This window comes from Alexandromys fortis, unplaced genomic scaffold (genome assembly GCF_014885135.2).
Source record: "Alexandromys fortis isolate MF-2015 unplaced genomic scaffold, M_Fortis_MF-2015_v1.1 scaffold_351, whole genome shotgun sequence".
NCBI lineage: Eukaryota > Metazoa > Chordata > Mammalia > Rodentia > Cricetidae > Alexandromys > Alexandromys fortis.
In genome coordinates this window covers 375,368-392,576 of record NW_026068251.1, presented here as the reverse complement: position 1 = coordinate 392,576, position 17,209 = coordinate 375,368, and the positions used below count along the sequence as shown (strand labels likewise).

At 39.0% G+C, this 17,209-nt stretch overlaps 2 protein-coding genes and 1 pseudogene across 2 annotated transcripts in view; all 3 read left to right on the top strand.

Moving 5' to 3' along the window:
- Positions 1-17,209, top strand: part of LOC126494181 (zinc finger protein 54-like) — a 116,521-nt pseudogene that overhangs the window by 21,287 nt on the left and 78,025 nt on the right.
- LOC126494190 (zinc finger protein 54-like) overlaps positions 1-17,209 on the top strand; it is a 70,947-nt gene that overhangs the window by 21,216 nt on the left and 32,522 nt on the right. The window lies entirely within an intron of this gene.
- The window catches only part of LOC126494169 (zinc finger protein 283-like), a 29,141-nt gene continuing 15,673 nt past the window's right edge, over positions 3,742-17,209 (top strand). Inside the window, exons 1-4 of the mRNA XM_050131405.1 lie at positions 3,742-4,070; positions 6,420-6,514; positions 10,039-10,165; positions 11,794-12,775. Of these exons, the coding sequence (XP_049987362.1) occupies positions 6,485-6,514; positions 10,039-10,165; positions 11,794-12,775 (1,139 nt within the window). The 5' untranslated portion in view covers positions 3,742-4,070; positions 6,420-6,484. The remainder of the gene's footprint in view (positions 4,071-6,419; positions 6,515-10,038; positions 10,166-11,793; positions 12,776-17,209) is intronic.

Genomic DNA, 17,209 nt, shown 5'->3' with positions numbered 1-17,209 from the left:
AAATATTTATTTATTCATTATGTATACAATATTCTGTCTGTATGCCTGAAGGCCAGAAGAGGGCGACAGACCTCTTTACAGATGGTTGTGAGCCACCATGTGGTTACTGGGAATTGAACTCAGGACCTTTGGAAGAGCAGGCAATGCTCTTAACCACTGAGCCATCTCTCCAGCCCCCATAAATGATTCTTGATCCTAAGGTGTAGAAGTGTTTACAGACATATCCAGTGGGCCTGGGCTGTACAACTCTGCATTTTGATTACTTATGGATTTTTGTACTTGTCTCTGACTGATGAAAAGATATGTCTCCTGAAGACTAAGCTTACCTCTGGGTACAAGGAGAAATGTTTAGATTTTTTAAGAGATTATGCTGGTTTAGTAAAATAATTCCTCCAAGATTCATGTCTTCAGCAGCACAAGAAGGTAGCTAGATTTTCAGTACCATTCATGGTATCTGAACTTTTGTTAAGAGAGTCTTAAATCCAATGAAAGAGATGTTGGCTACCACCAAGGTGTGCTTGCCACTATTGCTTCCTTAGGACTATCTTGCCAGGTTGACAACTGATGTGGCTCTTAGGCATAGCTGGCTAGGACTGTTGATTGTTTCCCTTCTTTCAAACTTTGCGTGGTGCTCCCATGAATGCTATTCCTTGGGGAGCAATTTACTTTGAGACAAAGTCTCTGTATTTTCAGCTGTTCAAGAGAGCTTGCTGGCCTTGAACTCAGAGTTCTTCTTGCCCATGCCTCCTGAGGGCGGGGTTAAAAGGCTGGCATGGCCTTGCCCAACTATATATCACTTTTGTTATTGTGTCTTAGTGTTTTGTTTTGTTTTTTTTGAGCCTTGGCTGACCTGGAACCTACTCTGTATCACAGGCTGGACAGGAAATCCAACTGTCTCCACCTCAATAGTGCTGGGATTAAAGGAGTGTGTCACTACTACCTGACCTGACAATTACCCAAGGTAACTAAACAGCTTACTTGACGGAGAAGAGTAACCACCTGGATCTCTTGTTCATTCATATTAAAGACTTCTATTACACTAAACTGACAACTCTAATTGAAATAGATGAGTTTGCAGGTGCATATAACATACCCAATTTCAAAGCATGGAATAAGTCATGTAAACAGAAGTATAAGCTGCAATGAGACTGACGAAGAATAAGATGCCCCCTTAAATAAACATCAGGACCAGATTGACAAGATTCCATTAGAACTCCAAAGAACTAACAGCAAAGCTGGCTACAATACTATTTGACATAAAAAATTTCCTGACTCTTAGTATTACCTGATATTAAACCAGATAAACTGGGCATGGTGGCACATGCTGCATTCTAGAGACAGAAGTAGATTATTCTCAGTAAGTTCAATATGCCACCCTTGTCTGCCACGGATTTCCAGGACAACCACAATTACACAGAGAAAACATTTTTTAAAAACTAACAAAACAAACAAACAAAAACCAACAGATAATGCTAAAACCTAAAAGAAATTACAGTCTGATGTGGTCATTTAAAATTTTCTCTGAGCAGTGCAGGTTGGGGCACGCCTTTAAACCCAACTCTCTTCAGGCAGACAGATCTCAGAGATTTCGAGGATAGCTTGGTCTATAAAGCTATTTTCAAGATACATAGGATTACAGATAGAATCCCTGTCTCAAAAAAAAAATCTATTTTGCCAGGCGGTGGTAATACACACCTTTGATCCCAGCACTTCAGAGGCAGAGGCAGGCAGATCTCTGTGAGTTCGAGGCCAGTCTGGTCTATAAGAGCTAGTTCCAGGACAGGTTCCAAAGCTGCAGAGAAACCCTGTCTTGAAAGAACAAACAAAACAAAAAAAATCTATCATTAACTATTTTACACTCACAAACACATATATGTATAATACAAGTACACTCTGTATATGTTTGTGTGTTCGCATCTCAAACACTGTCCACTCTCACCTCCTACCTCTCTACTGTCCTGGTCTACAATGCCAACTAATCTCTCTATTGTGTTCATCACTACTGATTTTTCTTGGGATCCACTGAGACTGATCAGAGACATCTATAAGACTGTGAGTCTGGATCTGTGTATTGGAGCCTGGTGGGATCAGCAGAACTACAGCTAAATGCAACGATTCTTCTCCTATAATCCATCTATAGTCAACATTTGGGCTCTATAAGCCTTCCATTTCCTACACTTGTTATATATTTTGCTTGTGTTCTGACAAATTAAGCTTGCCTGGAGATGAGAGAGCAGAGTTAGTCACTAGTTAACTATAGAAGCCAGGTAGTGGAGGATCACACCTTTAATCCCAGCACTCTAAAGGAGGTGGAGACAGGAATATAAAGCAAGTGGAGACAGGATTCTAGTTCCCATTCGGTTAGAGGATCGGAAGAAGACAAAAGACACTGGTGACTGCTCCTCTGCTTCTCTGATCCTTCAGCATTTACTTCGATATCTGACTCCAGGTATTTGTTGATAATACTAATTAGGGTCATGCTTCTTACACTGATTGTAGTCTAGTGTGTGGCCAATGCAGGTAAATAGAGTTGCTCTTGGTTACTGATTACAACAGCTGTGTGGAGTCTAGAGCATAGCATGTCTTACCTCTTCCTCCTCTTTTCCTTCTCATTCCCTTTCCTAGATCTCTTCGTCCATGATCCCAGAGCCATAGACAGGATGGTGTAACTGACATTTTCGTTGCTGGAACCACATTCCTTACTGACTGTTTCTGCAACCGGGACAGCAAGAATCTCTGCATTCGCCATTGCATTTTTTACTCCAAAGAATTTTTCTATATTTTATCTTAAATCACCTTTAGCATGAATCACCCTAACTTGTTTCTGAGTTAGTAAAATGACAAGGCCACCATCTAGGGGTGAGATCAGTACAGCTCAGGAGGAACTCAGCCCAGGGATGTTAGCAATGAACTCTGACTTCTTGAGACACCCAATTCTTTTCAAAATTCAAGTTCCTGTGTTGTCTCTCCCCAAGGCAAAATTGAAGTATTTGGTTTCGGCTTCTCATGTTTGTGTGTTCACGATGGGACGCTAGAATCTGAATTTAACCTGTTATGGTTTGGTGTTACGCTGAGAGATATTTTGTTTGTGTTCTGACAAATAAGGCTTGTGTGGAGATCTGAGTGCCAAGATAGCTATAGAGGACGTGCAGAGGTGGCACCCACCATTAATACCAACTCTTGGAAGGAGGAAGCAGGGAGATCAGTAGTTCGTAGACACCCTGGGCCACAGGAGATAGAACCAATAAAAAAGAAAGAAAGAGCTGGGCAGTGGTGGTGCACGCCTTTAATCCCAGCACTAGGGAGGTGAGGACGGGAATATAAGGCAGGAGGCGACAATATCTCGGTCCCATTCGGTCTGAGGATTCCTAGAGGTAAGAACTTTCTGGTGGTTGGCTGCTCTGCTTCTCTGGTCCTTCAATGTTCACTACCGATATCTGACTTCAGGTTTTTATTGATAAAAATAATTTGGGCTGCGCTTCAGGTGTAAGCATGTTGTTGACCAAGATACTACTCAAGTCGAGGTTAGGCTGTGCCTGTCTTTTATCTGAAGGGTTCAGAACTCACTGTGGGGTCAGACACCGGGATGCAGCGTCCTCCTAGATCCAGTTCTGGTTGTGGCTGGCAGCAAGCATGAGGGGAGGCTGTGCAGAGCGGGTTTAGGGCAGCCTGACAGCTGGAGCTGTGTGGAAAGCAGCCTGAGACGGAGTGGGGTTTACAGGTCTCTAATGGGACGGAACACCTGTCAATCAGAGAAGATTAGTTGAAAAGAATGGTGCAACTGGAAAACTAGAAGAGATCCCCGTGGTAGGCGGGTTTAGGGGGGAAAAACAGGTAACCGGAAGCGGAGGTATTTTGGGGCGGGGACAGGAGGAGCAGCTGGGAGGAATCAAGCTGAAGTGAGGGCAATTCCAACATTCCCTGTTTCACTTGGGGAATCCTGTGGTGCAGACCTGGGAGCGGAGGAGTCGGCGGGTGTCGCGGCGACGCGGTGGCGGCGCCGGGCGGCCTGGGAAAGTCAGCAAGCGCTGTGGCGGGAACCGCAGCCCGGCGGCCCTGGAACCTCCCAGGTCAGAGGAGCTGCGGGGCTGTGACCCTTCAGGGAAGGCGCAAAGGGGTGCAAGCAGTTTCTCTGGCTGTTCAGAAGGAAGTAGGCTCTGAAGTTCTGGTTGAATGTCTTACCCTTGTCTGAAACATCTGTTTGTGGTATTTTGATGACATTCACGTGGTCATTGCTATTGGACAAGTTCTGCATCTGCTACTGTTGTACGTTAGGCTGTTTTGTCAGTTTTCTCCCACTCCCATGATGCGGTTGTTTATGTGGCTCTGCAGTGCCATTTGTTGTGTTTTGTTTTTTGGGTTTTTGTTTTGTTTTGTTTTGGTTTGGTTTTTCGACACAGGGTTTCTCTTTAGCTTGTCGATAGCTTTGGAGCCTGTCCCGGAACTAGGAATTTCCTATGAGAGAGATCATGCAATGCCTGTCTTTGGGTCTGGGTTACCTCATTCAATAGGATCTTTTCTAGGTCTATCCATTTACCTGCAAAGCTCGTGATTTCAATTTTCTTTACAGGTAAATACGATTGCATATTGTACATATACCACATTTTCACTATCCCTTTGTCAGCTGAAGGACATTTGGGTTGTTCCCCTTTTATAGCTGTTGTGAGTAGAGCAGCAATGAACCTGGGTGAGCAAGGATCTGTGGAGTAGGTTGTCAAGTCTTCTCAGCAGTCCCAAAGAACAGCTTCAGTGGAGTTCAGTTCCCAAAGAGGAGCTGTGGAGTCAAGGGGGAAAAAAAGGGATGAATGCACATCTGAAGGTTCAGCAGCTTTCTTGTTCTCTCTTTACGTGTGCAGCCTGTGTGTAGGCTAGGCGCTCGTGCAGTTATGTTAGACAGTCTGAAATAATGTTTACCTTGACCATGTTGCATGTAGAATCATTTGATGTTCAAAATATTTCATAAAGCCGGGTCGTGGTGGCGCACGCCTTTAATTCCAGCACTCGGGAGGCAGAGGCAGGCGGATCTCTGTGAGTTCGAGGCCAGCCTGGTCTACAAGAGCTAGTTCCAGGACAGGAACCAAAAGCTACAAAGAAACCCTGTCTCGAAAGTCAAATAAAAAAATATTTCATAATAATCATTTAACTGGCTGGTTATAATAACCTCAGTTCTATAGTCGAGGCCTGTACTTTTCATACACTTCCAGAAAGGAAGACCCTGGCATCTCATTTCTTTTTTATCAACCCACACTATTCCTATTTCCTCTGTATAGGCTCCAGTATATAGGGCAATGAATATACTTGTGACATCTTGAATCCAGAGCTGAGTTAAGAAATTTATCAGAATCTTCCCAATTGGTACCACAATGATGTGGGAGTGTCATATCAATCTGTTGATTTCATTGGTTGAGCAATAAAGAAACTGCTTGGCTGGCCCTGCAGTTAAAGCATTGGTGGGAGGAGTAAACAGAATAGAATTCTGGGAGGAAGAGGAAGTGAGGTCAGACCCAACAGCTCTGCTCTCTGGAGCAGAGACGCCATGCTCGGCTCTCCCAGGTAGACTCGACAGCTCTGCTCTTTGGAGCAGAGACCCCAGCTCTGCTCTCCCAGGCAGCTCCGACCCAGGATGGACGTAGGCTAGAATCTTCCCGGTAAGCTCACCTTGGGGGTGCTACAAACAATTATTAGAAATGGGCTAGTTCAGGTGCGAGAGTTAGCCGAGAAGAGGCTAGATAGAAATGGGCCAAGCAGTGTTTAAATGAATACAGTTTGTGTGTTGTTATTTCGGGCATAAGCTAGCAGGCGGCTGGGGTGCTGGGGATGCAGCCCCGCAGCTCTTATTTCAACATCACAATCCATGGGACGCAAGGAAGACTCTTCTTACTGAGACTCACCTGTCATGGCATGACCCCACCCCCTTTCTTCAAAGTTTTCTCTCAAAACCATACATTTATTTCTCTAGGGTCTGCATAATCAGAAAACTCCCCATTTTGCAAACAAACATGGATTGTTACTTCCCATTTCTCCTGTTTTTATCTATTCTTCACATGAAATTTATATTTTCCCATGTTCTTATGGATGATTCCTCTGACTCATCTGTACAATTTTTGCCATTGGTGTATTGTCTGTGGTTTTGCTTTGTTGAAATGAATTGCTTTATTTTGTACTATACTTTGTATTTTGTCTTGAACTGTACTTTTATCTCCACCAATTTTAAGGTAGAATTTTTCTGGATGCAACAATATTATTGACAGTGACTTTTCCCCCCAAGCTTCAAATGTCATTCCATGCCATCCTGGATTTGGGATCATTGACTAGAAACCTGGGTGTAGTCTGTTCCTTGGGTCTTTTCACATGTTTTGACGTTTTTCTTTAACTGCTTTCAGTATTAATTTTTTTCTTTTTGACCTGTTATTTGAAAGGGCAGCAAGTCATCTATCTATTCATTATTCCTGAAAGAGAAACTCAAAGAAGAGAAACAAACAAAATGGCCGGTTCTCCAGTTAATTTGTCCCAGGTCAGTGGTCATGTGCCTTTTTATTTTTTATTTATTTATTTATTTATTTATTTATTTATTTATTTATGGTAGAAATGTTATAATTTGAGACATCAGAAGCCTTTAATTGTTTTAACTTTATTATGAAAAATGTTGCAAAAAACAAGCAGACAAAAAAATTACACACTGAAATTCACCAGACCCAAAGTCTATACAACTCAGTGCACTTTTATGCAGTTAGAGTTCCAGCCTCACAAGGGATTGTATATTTTTGTTGTATAACTTACTTTTGTGAACATGTTTACCATGAAAAAGAAAAAAAGTTGACAGAATTAGAACTAGAAATTATTTTTACACTTTTTTATAACTTGTGTTCATTGCCTGCATTAGTCCTAACTCAACCCTAATACTTAATGTTTCTTGTTCTCTTTTTCCATTTTCTACTGTGCCCACATATACATTATTTCCATATCCATATATTATTGACTAGATTCTGCATATGAGGGGAAATACGGTTTCTTCTTTTTGACACTGTATTACCTCACTTAATATCACATATTTTGAGTCTATCCATTCCTGCAAATTTTTATTACATGCATCTCCAGCTGAATAGGAATAGTATTTCACTTTATATGTATACCATTTTCATTATCCATTCACCTATTGATTGACAGTTAGGTTGATTACAATAGTTTGCTATGGTGAATACTGTAGCAGTAAACATGGGGTGTAATTATCTCTAAATTGGGGTGCAGAGTACCTTATGTAATGCCCAGGAGTGAGAAGCTGAGTCTTACATTAGTTCTCTCTTCATTTTTTTTTTAAAATAATCTCCAAGTTGATTCCCAGAATGGCTGCATTGATTTACACTTTCCCCAACATATCAACAGTTAATAAGGGTTCTTTTATCTGAGGTGAGGCAGTATTTCAAAGTAGTTTTATTTTGTGTTCCCATAATGACATTTTAAGAATCCTAAACACTTTTGCAATAATTATTGTCTGTTTGTATATTTTTTGAAAGTCTGTCTTCAGTTCATTTGCCCATTTGTTGTTGGCAGTTTTATTTCCATGTTACTTAATTTCTGTAACTCTTGGTAAATTCTATGTTTGAGCCCCTGTCCCAAGTGTCACAGGTATAGATTCTCTCTCATTCTTTGGGTGTCTGTGTGCTCTGCTGATTGTTTCTGTTGATGTACAGAAACTCTTTGTTTTCATGTTGTCCCATCTGTTGATACTTGGGTCAGTTCCTGTTGGTGTTCTTTCTAATCAATAAGTCCTTGTCCATCTCCATATCCTCATGGGTAGTCCCTGTGTTTCCTTAGTATCTGTGTTTATGGTTTTAAATAAGGCTTTTGATCCATTTTAATGGATTTTTGTACAAGTAAAGATAAAAATCTAATTTCATTTTCCTGCTGGATCCAGCCTGCACCATTTGGTGAAAAGACCATACTACTCTAATCTATCTTTTTGCCTCCTTTATTAAATATTTAGTGGACATAGAGTATTCTTTCTGTATCCTCTATAGTATTCTGTTATATTCCTGTAGAATTGTCTGCCTATACCAGGCTCTTTTTAGGACTACACCTGTACACTGTAACTCAGTTATGACTACATTTCCTGTAGCACTTTTCTCAACTTCACTCTCCCCGGGTTATTTGAGAATAAATATCTCAAATGAATTTATGACCTTTAATTTTGAAAATTTCCACTCTAGCATACGAACAAAAATATGTTTAAGCCCAATTGCTGTAGAAGATGTAACTATATCTTTATATATTAGTGTGTGAGGATGTCTGTGGCATATAGGCTCCATTGGTGGGGTCTGTCGTATTTCCTTCAATCATGGTTATAAAAAGCGCACATTGATGAATCACAAGGAATATCTGTCACATCTTAATAATCTGTCAAATTAAAAGAGACATATCTTGATTTTTTAATGCAGTATATTACTTGGATCCTAGTACTAAAAATATAAGCACATAAGACAGTGCAGAACATGGGTTGATGTTGCCATGAAACTGATGTTTTTTAGTGTAGATTCAGATTGTACTCTACCTGTATTTCTCTTTGGTGTTTAATATCACAACAGTGATGACGTGTCCATGTGTGTGTTGGCACTGACTGTCTGTCTCAGAAGAATTGCTGCTCACATCACTCACTTTGTTAGGAATCTCATTGAACTAATGAGAGTTCAGTACTTGTTATTTATCTTTTCTACCCCCCAAACAGGAGCCCACTGTGCAGCCCTTTCTGGCTGGGACTCATTATATACCATTTATGGAATACATCAGGAATGAACTCTTAGAGTGCTGATTGATTGGTGTGCATCAACAATCACATTTGGTGCAGAAAACTTTTCTTCGTGATTGCATTGCTCTAGTTAGTTCCTCTGGCAGCCATGACTCAATTCCCCTACTCTAAACCTGCAGTGTTTTACAATGGAGATTTGGGGAAAGGGCTGTGACCTGCAGGTTTGCATTTCTATTCCTGATTCATGGCTCAGACAGAATATGTCACTCCTATGCACTTCCAGACAACTAAAGCGTCATGAAAACTACTAACCTAAAATACAGCATAAGTACTAAAAAGAACTCATTGAGCTCTACAAAATTCAGACACAGTAGTTCAGATTTTCTCCTGAGCCATTCTGTGCTATATTTTATTTGCAAAACACTGAAAATGGACTATAATTCTCACACAATTTAATGTCTTCATTTACTCACAGGAAATCGATGTCAGTTCTGAATCCATCTAGTTACTACTCTTAACATGCTTACCTAATGTACTTTCAGACTTACCTCAATTTTTATAACTCTTTGGGAATGAAATATTCACCAGAACTTCTGAAAGTGTTAATTGTCTAAGATGCCTTATGCCTATCCTTGAGTTAAATTTTAGATTTTTTTTTTATCTGCTTGCCAGTGACTCAGATATTCTTATAAGAGTGATCCCACGACTACTTCATCGAATTTTGTAATGTTAAAATTGATAGTATATGTTGCTGTTACACTCGTCGTTACTGTGAAGGAAAAAACCAGTTGTTTATTTATAGATTCTGTCGTGAATTCTGTCTTCCATATCTGTTCCTTTTGTTTAATGGAATGGAGTTGATGGAAGGGAGTTTATACGTACAAACTAAGCATGTTCGAGTACAGTTATATCAGGCTGAAACATGCACAGGATTGATTCACTGTCAATACTTTAGCATGATCTATAGTACAGCAATTAAAGCACATTTCCTCATTACCATTTTCCTTCTGAGACATGTACACTGTGATCCATGGGACACAAACACATCATCCATACCAGATAGACAACTGTGTCCAGACCTAAATGTGTGTCTCTTTTCATGGGTGTGCTTGTAAAACCACTTTGTCATCTTGATTTCAGGGACTTAGAACATTCATTATAAAGCTTTACTATATCAGAAATCATTGCTTTGAGTAATTGTATTCACGCATCTACATCCCTAATTTCCTCAAGTCTCCTTATCTCAAGGAAAGCCTCTTTCCAGGATCACTTGGTCAAACTGTACTTTGTTTCAGGATCCATTGACATTCAGGGATGTGACTGTGGAATTCTCCCAGGAAGAATGGGAATGCCTAGACTCTGCTCAGAGGACTTTGTACATTGACGTGATGTTGGAGAATTACAGCAGCCTGCTCTCTGTGGGTGAGAGCATTTTTATTGTAGAATTCCTCATTCATCCTTTTTATGTACCTAATTTATAGGTTGTAAACTTCATTAAGCTGTCTTGGAAACAAAGGGAAGCCTGAAAGTTTGGCAATAGAAATAACTTTTTCATGGAATTTGATTCTTTTCATTTCCATGTTAAAGGTGTCATTCACCCCTCACTTTGCCTCCAAAATGAATTCAGAAACCCAGTAGCCTATATTTCCATACAAACCTTAAAAACCGTGTCCACATTGTAACTTAAATGGTTTTGTGAGAAACCAAACTCAAGATAGGTGATCTAAAAATTTTTCTTTAATATGCTAAAAGACTCTTACAGGAAGGAGCAATTGGAAATACTTCCTAGATTCTTGTACTTTGTTTTCTCTTTGTGTATTGAGCACATTTTTTGTTAGATGTCTCTATTCTTTCTAAAAGTTCTAGCATGGGTCATGGGCTACCTTATAGAACATGTGGATTATTGTATGCAACATAGGCCTGGTCACCTGTCCTGAGCAAATGAGATTGCCTTGGAATGTGGAGAGGAGAGAGTAACTACAACTAGGGTGAGCCCTTGAATGAGCAAGACAACACTGATGGCTTCCAGTGAAATAGAAAACAAGAACTGGAAATGTTTTTGCTATATTCGATTTCACTTGATAGGATTCCTTGATCATTAGTAGAGTGGTTCTGGTCCCAGGATGCAACCTGCCTATTGTAACTGTTAGAAGGCATTGTTATATTATACCTGAATTATGATGACTTAATAATAGTATAAAATGCAATTTTATTTAACTATGCTGATATCAGATTGGAATAATTTTATAAACTTTAAATCTAATGTCAATCCATGAAGTAGGACTATTCTGAAATTGCATTCCTTGCATGTCTGTCTTCATATTACATATTTTGTCCCAGTGGCAAATACACAGACACCCTTCTGGAAAATATTCTTAGGAGTCTGTCGTGTGCCAGCTTGAGAACAGCCAAATAAAGAAAGTTAGGAATCACAGCAGTGTGTGGAGCTCAGACAGTGAAGGATAGAAATAAACAGTAGTTGCCCATTTCAGCCCTGCCTCAAATGATCTGAGCCTCTGGTATGTGGCAGAATACTAGCTTTCCATCCATTAATTTGGAAGAATCTAATATGTTTTTCTAGAGAGAAAAACCATTTGATGCTTTTAATTAAAACTTTAATCTTTAGAGGTATTGGGTCTCCTGAACAGTACTCATTGCCTATCACTTAGTAAATATAAATTCTCTGAACCTGGGATTGTATTAAACTATACTTCATCAATCTCTGAGAAAAAAATATTTAAAAATAGAGACATGTATTTTTAGTATAATCAATCAATGAGCTCCATCCCACAGCTAATTGCTAATGTCTCAATTTCCTGATCCATGTTCTGCCATTAGACATTTTCGATAAGGATGAGGCATCTGCTATATCTCAGACCCTTGAAGCCTGTCTGTTTGTTTTTTGTGAGGATACGTTCAATTACAGTGAAAAGAAAATATTTAAGAAGTTGTTTATTAGATTATCTTTAGAAAGAACTCAGGGAGACAGCCATTTATTAAATGTTTAGTTTGGATCAAACCCTATTAATCTGAATTATACTTATTTTCAGAGAGCTATTGCATATGTGATCCTGTCTGTCAACATGTAAAGACTGCAAAGGAGTCATCTCAGTGTAATGAGCTTGACCACATGTTTCATGACCCCTCCACATGTGCACTTTATAGAACAAATGAAACTACAGAAAACTCTAATAACTACACATGCAGTAATAACAGGGATGCTTCTATTGACCCAAATAGACATAAAAGCATGCAAATTGGAGAACAAACTTGCAATTCTAAAGTCTGTGAGAAATCATTAATTTTGTATCCCAACATTACTCAAGATCAGAGACTCTACACTGCAAGATCAGAACACAAGCAGGGAGAATATGATGACTACTATGACTCTACATATAGACTTTTGCAACAAAAATTCTCCACTGGAGAGACACCACACCAGTGTGGGAAATGTGGGAAGTACTTCAGTGCTGCTTCAAGCCTCACTGTACATCAAAGAATACATACCGAAGAGAGGCCTTACAGATGTGAAGAATGTGACAAATGTTTTACCCGGCCTTCAACTCTTAGAGCCCATCAGAAAATTCATACTGGAGAGAAGCCTTACAAGTGTGAAAAATGTGACAAATCCTTTATCCGGCATTCAACTCTTAGAACGCATCAAAGAATTCATACAGGAGAGAGGCCTTACAGTTGTAAGGAATGTGGCAAATCTTTCACTACATGCTCGGACCTCAGAACACATCAAAAAATTCATACTGGAGAGAAAATTCACAAATGCAAACACTGTGACATGTCTTTTCTCCGAATTTCAACTCTTAGAAGACATCAGAGTGTTCACACTGGAGAGAAACCTCACAAATGTCAGAAATGTAACAAATCCTTTATTGACATGTCACATCTTAGAGCACATCAGAGAAATCATACTGGAGAGAGACCTTACAGTTGTAAGGAGTGTAAAAAGTCTTTTATGAGGCACTCCCACCTCAAAGCCCATGAGAACATTCATACTAGAGAGAAACAACAAATGCAGTGACTAACATATCCTATATCCATCTTTCAAATTGTAGAATACACCAGAAAGTTCACACTAGGGAGAAAAATGCCATTCTTATAATGTACATTTTTTGATATTTTTTCTTATAAATTCCATCAGCATATATAATATGCTGCAGGATAATTTTTGTATATTGTGATGATGGGTCTTTGCCACATTTTCCTCTGATTGGTTGAATAAAGCGCTGAGTGGCTGATAACTAGGCAGGAGAAAATGGGAAAAACTTCTCAGAAAAGAGAGGAACTTGGGATGAATCTGGTATGGCAGCAGATGACAGCAAGTCTTGGGAAGAGTCAGATGTACAGAATGGAGGAGAGGTAAAGAGCCAACTGGCAAAATGTAGGTTAATAGAAACCTGATACTTTTAAGTTATAAGAGCTAGTTGGTGCTGTAGGAACCCCTTCAGCCAATATCCTCTAAGATACCAACATGGTCTCTTATCCTGTAAATGCTAAGATAAAGCACACACTTCCTCTCTTCTGGCTGCTGGATTTAGTTCCTGTTCCCCATTCAGGCAGAGGACTGTGATATGTGAGTCTACCTCTAAATAAATAACCCTTTATTATATTCAATTCGGAGCTAGTGTGGAATTTCTTTTTAGCATCCATCTTCATCTGGTGCCCAACCATGGGAACCAGTCTACCCTTTTTAGCACCAGCTGTGTTGTGCATTGGGCACTGACTATCCCCGCCCACGGCTCCAGCTGGCACTTAGACACAGCACATTGCTGCTCAGCACTCCCCAGCTCATGACCCATACACTGCTGCTCAGTACATTACACACTGGCCCACATACTGCTGCCTATGATCCCCGTGGCACGCACAGTCCATGAAACACACTGACAGAAAGCTTTGGGTTTTCTTTATCTAACGTGCAAAACCAAAAACTGGGATTGTCCACTGCTGCTTGCATTCCTCGGTCATGCAACTGCAACACCTGCTGGCCAATAGTGATTATTACACATACTCCAATTCACTGTAATTGTCTCATGACAGGTAAGATATGAAAAGCTACAAAAATTACCAATAACATACCTATCCAAAAGTTCAATAATTATTTTGCATATGCTATGGATGGTCTTCTGCAATGCTTATGTGATTTTCTTGATATATTCCTTTAAGTGAATCGAGGGATTAGTTTTGATTTTTAAATTATCACATTAAATATGGTTTGATAACACAGCCAAGAATGAGGCACTTTGGGAAATGATGTAGTCTTCACAGACTAATAATGAGCAGCTAGTTGGGGAAATCAACATTTGGGAGATGGATATCATCAGTTTGACAGACAAAATGCAGTCAGTGTCGAAGGGTGCTGAGACAGTATTTGAGAGATTTAGTGCTGCTGAATTTAATAATCAGAATATGTTGAAAAGTTATTATAGATTAACAGATAAGGGAAGGTAATATTCACAGCATCAAAATTATGTTCAAGGATGAGATGTTATCTTTACTAGACAAATTTCATACCTTTGAATCCTCAGTGAGGACATTAGAACAGAACACTGGACAGCAGATTCAGACTTTACAAACGGCAGTAGTAAAAAATTTGAAAAGATTGAGGAATGTTTCTAAACTGGTAAGCAGGAAGAGAAGGTACAAGGACAGAATTTAGCCTCATCAGTACATGCCATACTCTGGGATGACTTACCCAGAGTCTTAACTGCCTATCCAGTAATTCCCTCTGAAAAACAATTGCCACAAAGTACCCTAAGGTAGTCACAGAATATACATGTGAACCAATACATATGAGTGATCTAAAAGATATTAAGCAGTAGTATCTTATGGACTACATTCGCCATTTGTTTGGGAAATGGTGAAAACATCTGTTTCAAGAAAGAAGGCTACCCCACATTAGTAGCTTCAATTAAGTACAATGGTCCCAGAAAACAAACCTCAGCTGCTTTGGAAGTGTTATGGAGAGAAGAGGCAATTTTAGAACAACTGGAGAAAGCAAAAGGATTTGAGACTTCCCAAGATCAAATTTGTGGCGAGGGCCATTACCCCAATCCTCAGGACCAAGCTCTCTACAATGAACATACTTTGCCCCTGTGTAGCATAGCAGCTTTAAAATGTTGGGGAAGTATTCAGGAACTAGGAAAGCAAACTGAATCATATATTCGGGCTAAATAGAGCCAGAGAGAACCCTTTAGTGGCTTTTTACAAAGACTAACTGAGGATGTACAAGTAGGACTATCAGATCAGAAGCTAGATGTGTACTTATTGAATCTTTGGGTTTTGAAAATGCCAGTTTAGGATGGAAAAGGATTTTTCTGACCATAATCTTTTTGAAGTTTCCAGGAAGAAGATAGGGTCCTACAACAAATGACTCCACCTGGTTGATATGATGTCATGACGCTGATAGCGCTACTATGAGACCAGCTTTTGGGTACCAGCTGTTGACATGGTGTACCTTCTTACAATGTTCTGGCCAGAAGTCTAAATAAGAACTTCAGAAAAACCCTATTAGCTACTCAGAGACTATTTGCAACTATACAAGACAATAATCTTGAAACTAAACAATCATTTTACTTTTACAGGATCCCATAGAAAGAACATTGCCCCCATAACAGCTAGAAGGAATTTTAGAAGACGATGTTCCCTCTCCCAACAAAGTTTGTTAGGATTAGGGACACCATTTATGGGTTGATTATTACTGGTATATGGTTGGGGGCTGGGTTTGAAATTATGTAGGCCCAGAGATCTCCATGAAAAAAGAGGAAAACTTAATGGGATAATACGTAGAGTAGTATGAGCTTACTTACACTAATAATAATAATAATGATAGTGAGTAACAGAGTAAATACTTGTGAGCTATTATTTATTGGCAATTTACATTGGTATAGATTTTGTATATTGATACAAGTTCAAATTATATTTGCTATTTTGAATATGCTATTTCGGTTTAAAGTATTTGTACACTTATCAAAGTTATTTTGTCAGATTGTATGCATGCATGTTTCTATCTCTGTTTAAGACATTGTGTATATTGATACAATTTTTGGTATATATTATATTGCATGATATGTTTCTATCTCTGATCAAGATACTTATACATTGTTTACATTTTGAGGTCATTATCATTTACTGCACAGTTTTTTAAAGATAGTTTAATATTCTGATAGGAAATCTTTGTCTTTAAGTTATGGAAGCATTAAGTATTATAGGTCAACAGTCATTCATGTTTGTTATAGAAAGACTACTGTGGTGTTTTAGATACATAAAGATTGTATTCTGCATAGATAGGTACTCTTCAACCATTTCAAAGGTCTGTAGAACATAGTATTTAAATAACTTAGAGTTTTGTTGACCTGAGACACAATTGTTCCTGGCAGCACTGATCTACTACTGAGAGAATGTTGAGCATGGAAGACACTCTACTTGGAATTTGTTGAAAAAGAATGCTTAAAAAAATCCCACACTAGCTCAGAATTGACAATAATAGATAGTTATTTATTTAGGAGTAAACTCACAAATCAATATTCTCTGCTGGAACAGAGAACAGAAACCAAATTCTGAAGCTGTAGAAGAGGCTGGACGCATCAACCTTGGCATAAATAGTATAAGGGCCCATGCCCCAGTGGGCGGGTAACTACTAGCTGTAGGATTTCCTACAGCACCTCCCCCTTTTGTTTAAATAAGAGAGTTCTAAACCTAATACAAAATTACATACAATAAGAACAAGTATATTCAATAATTTTTCTATCCTAACTAGTTTAAGTCTTGTATAGTAAAAAACTGGGACAAGTCATGAGAGGAAAGTAACAATCGCTATCTAGTCTTCAGCCACATTAAAGTTCTGAGAAGGGAAATAATATTACTTGAGTAAGCAGGAAGTGCAATCAAGCAACTTGCAAAATGTGTAACAAATGACAGAGACAACTGGCTACCTGGGCAATCATGCATGCATACAATATGACAAAATAAATTTTGCCTAGGTATAAAAATATGGTGGACAAAAATAGGAAATATTCAGTATAATTTAACTTTGTATCAAGATACAAGAATCTATACCAATGTAATTGCCTATAAATAATAGCTCACATGTATTCACTCTTACTCACTATTATTATTAGTGTGAGTAAGCTCACACTAATCTATTATCTCATCCAACTTTCCTTTTTTCTTCAAAGAGATCTCTCAGCCTATAAAATTTCCCCTCCAAACCGCACCCTATAACAATTATAAATCAGTCCCTAAATGATGTCTCTAACCCTGAAGACAAACTTTTTTGGGAGAGGGGATATCGTCTTCTAAAATTGATTCCATCTGTCATAAGGGCGATGGTTTTTCTATGGAATCCTGTGAAAGTAAAATGATGGATAAGTTTCAACATTACTGTCCTGTATAATTGCAAATGTCTCTGAGTATTCAATGAAAGGTATGATAAAGACAAAAATAGCTATGAAG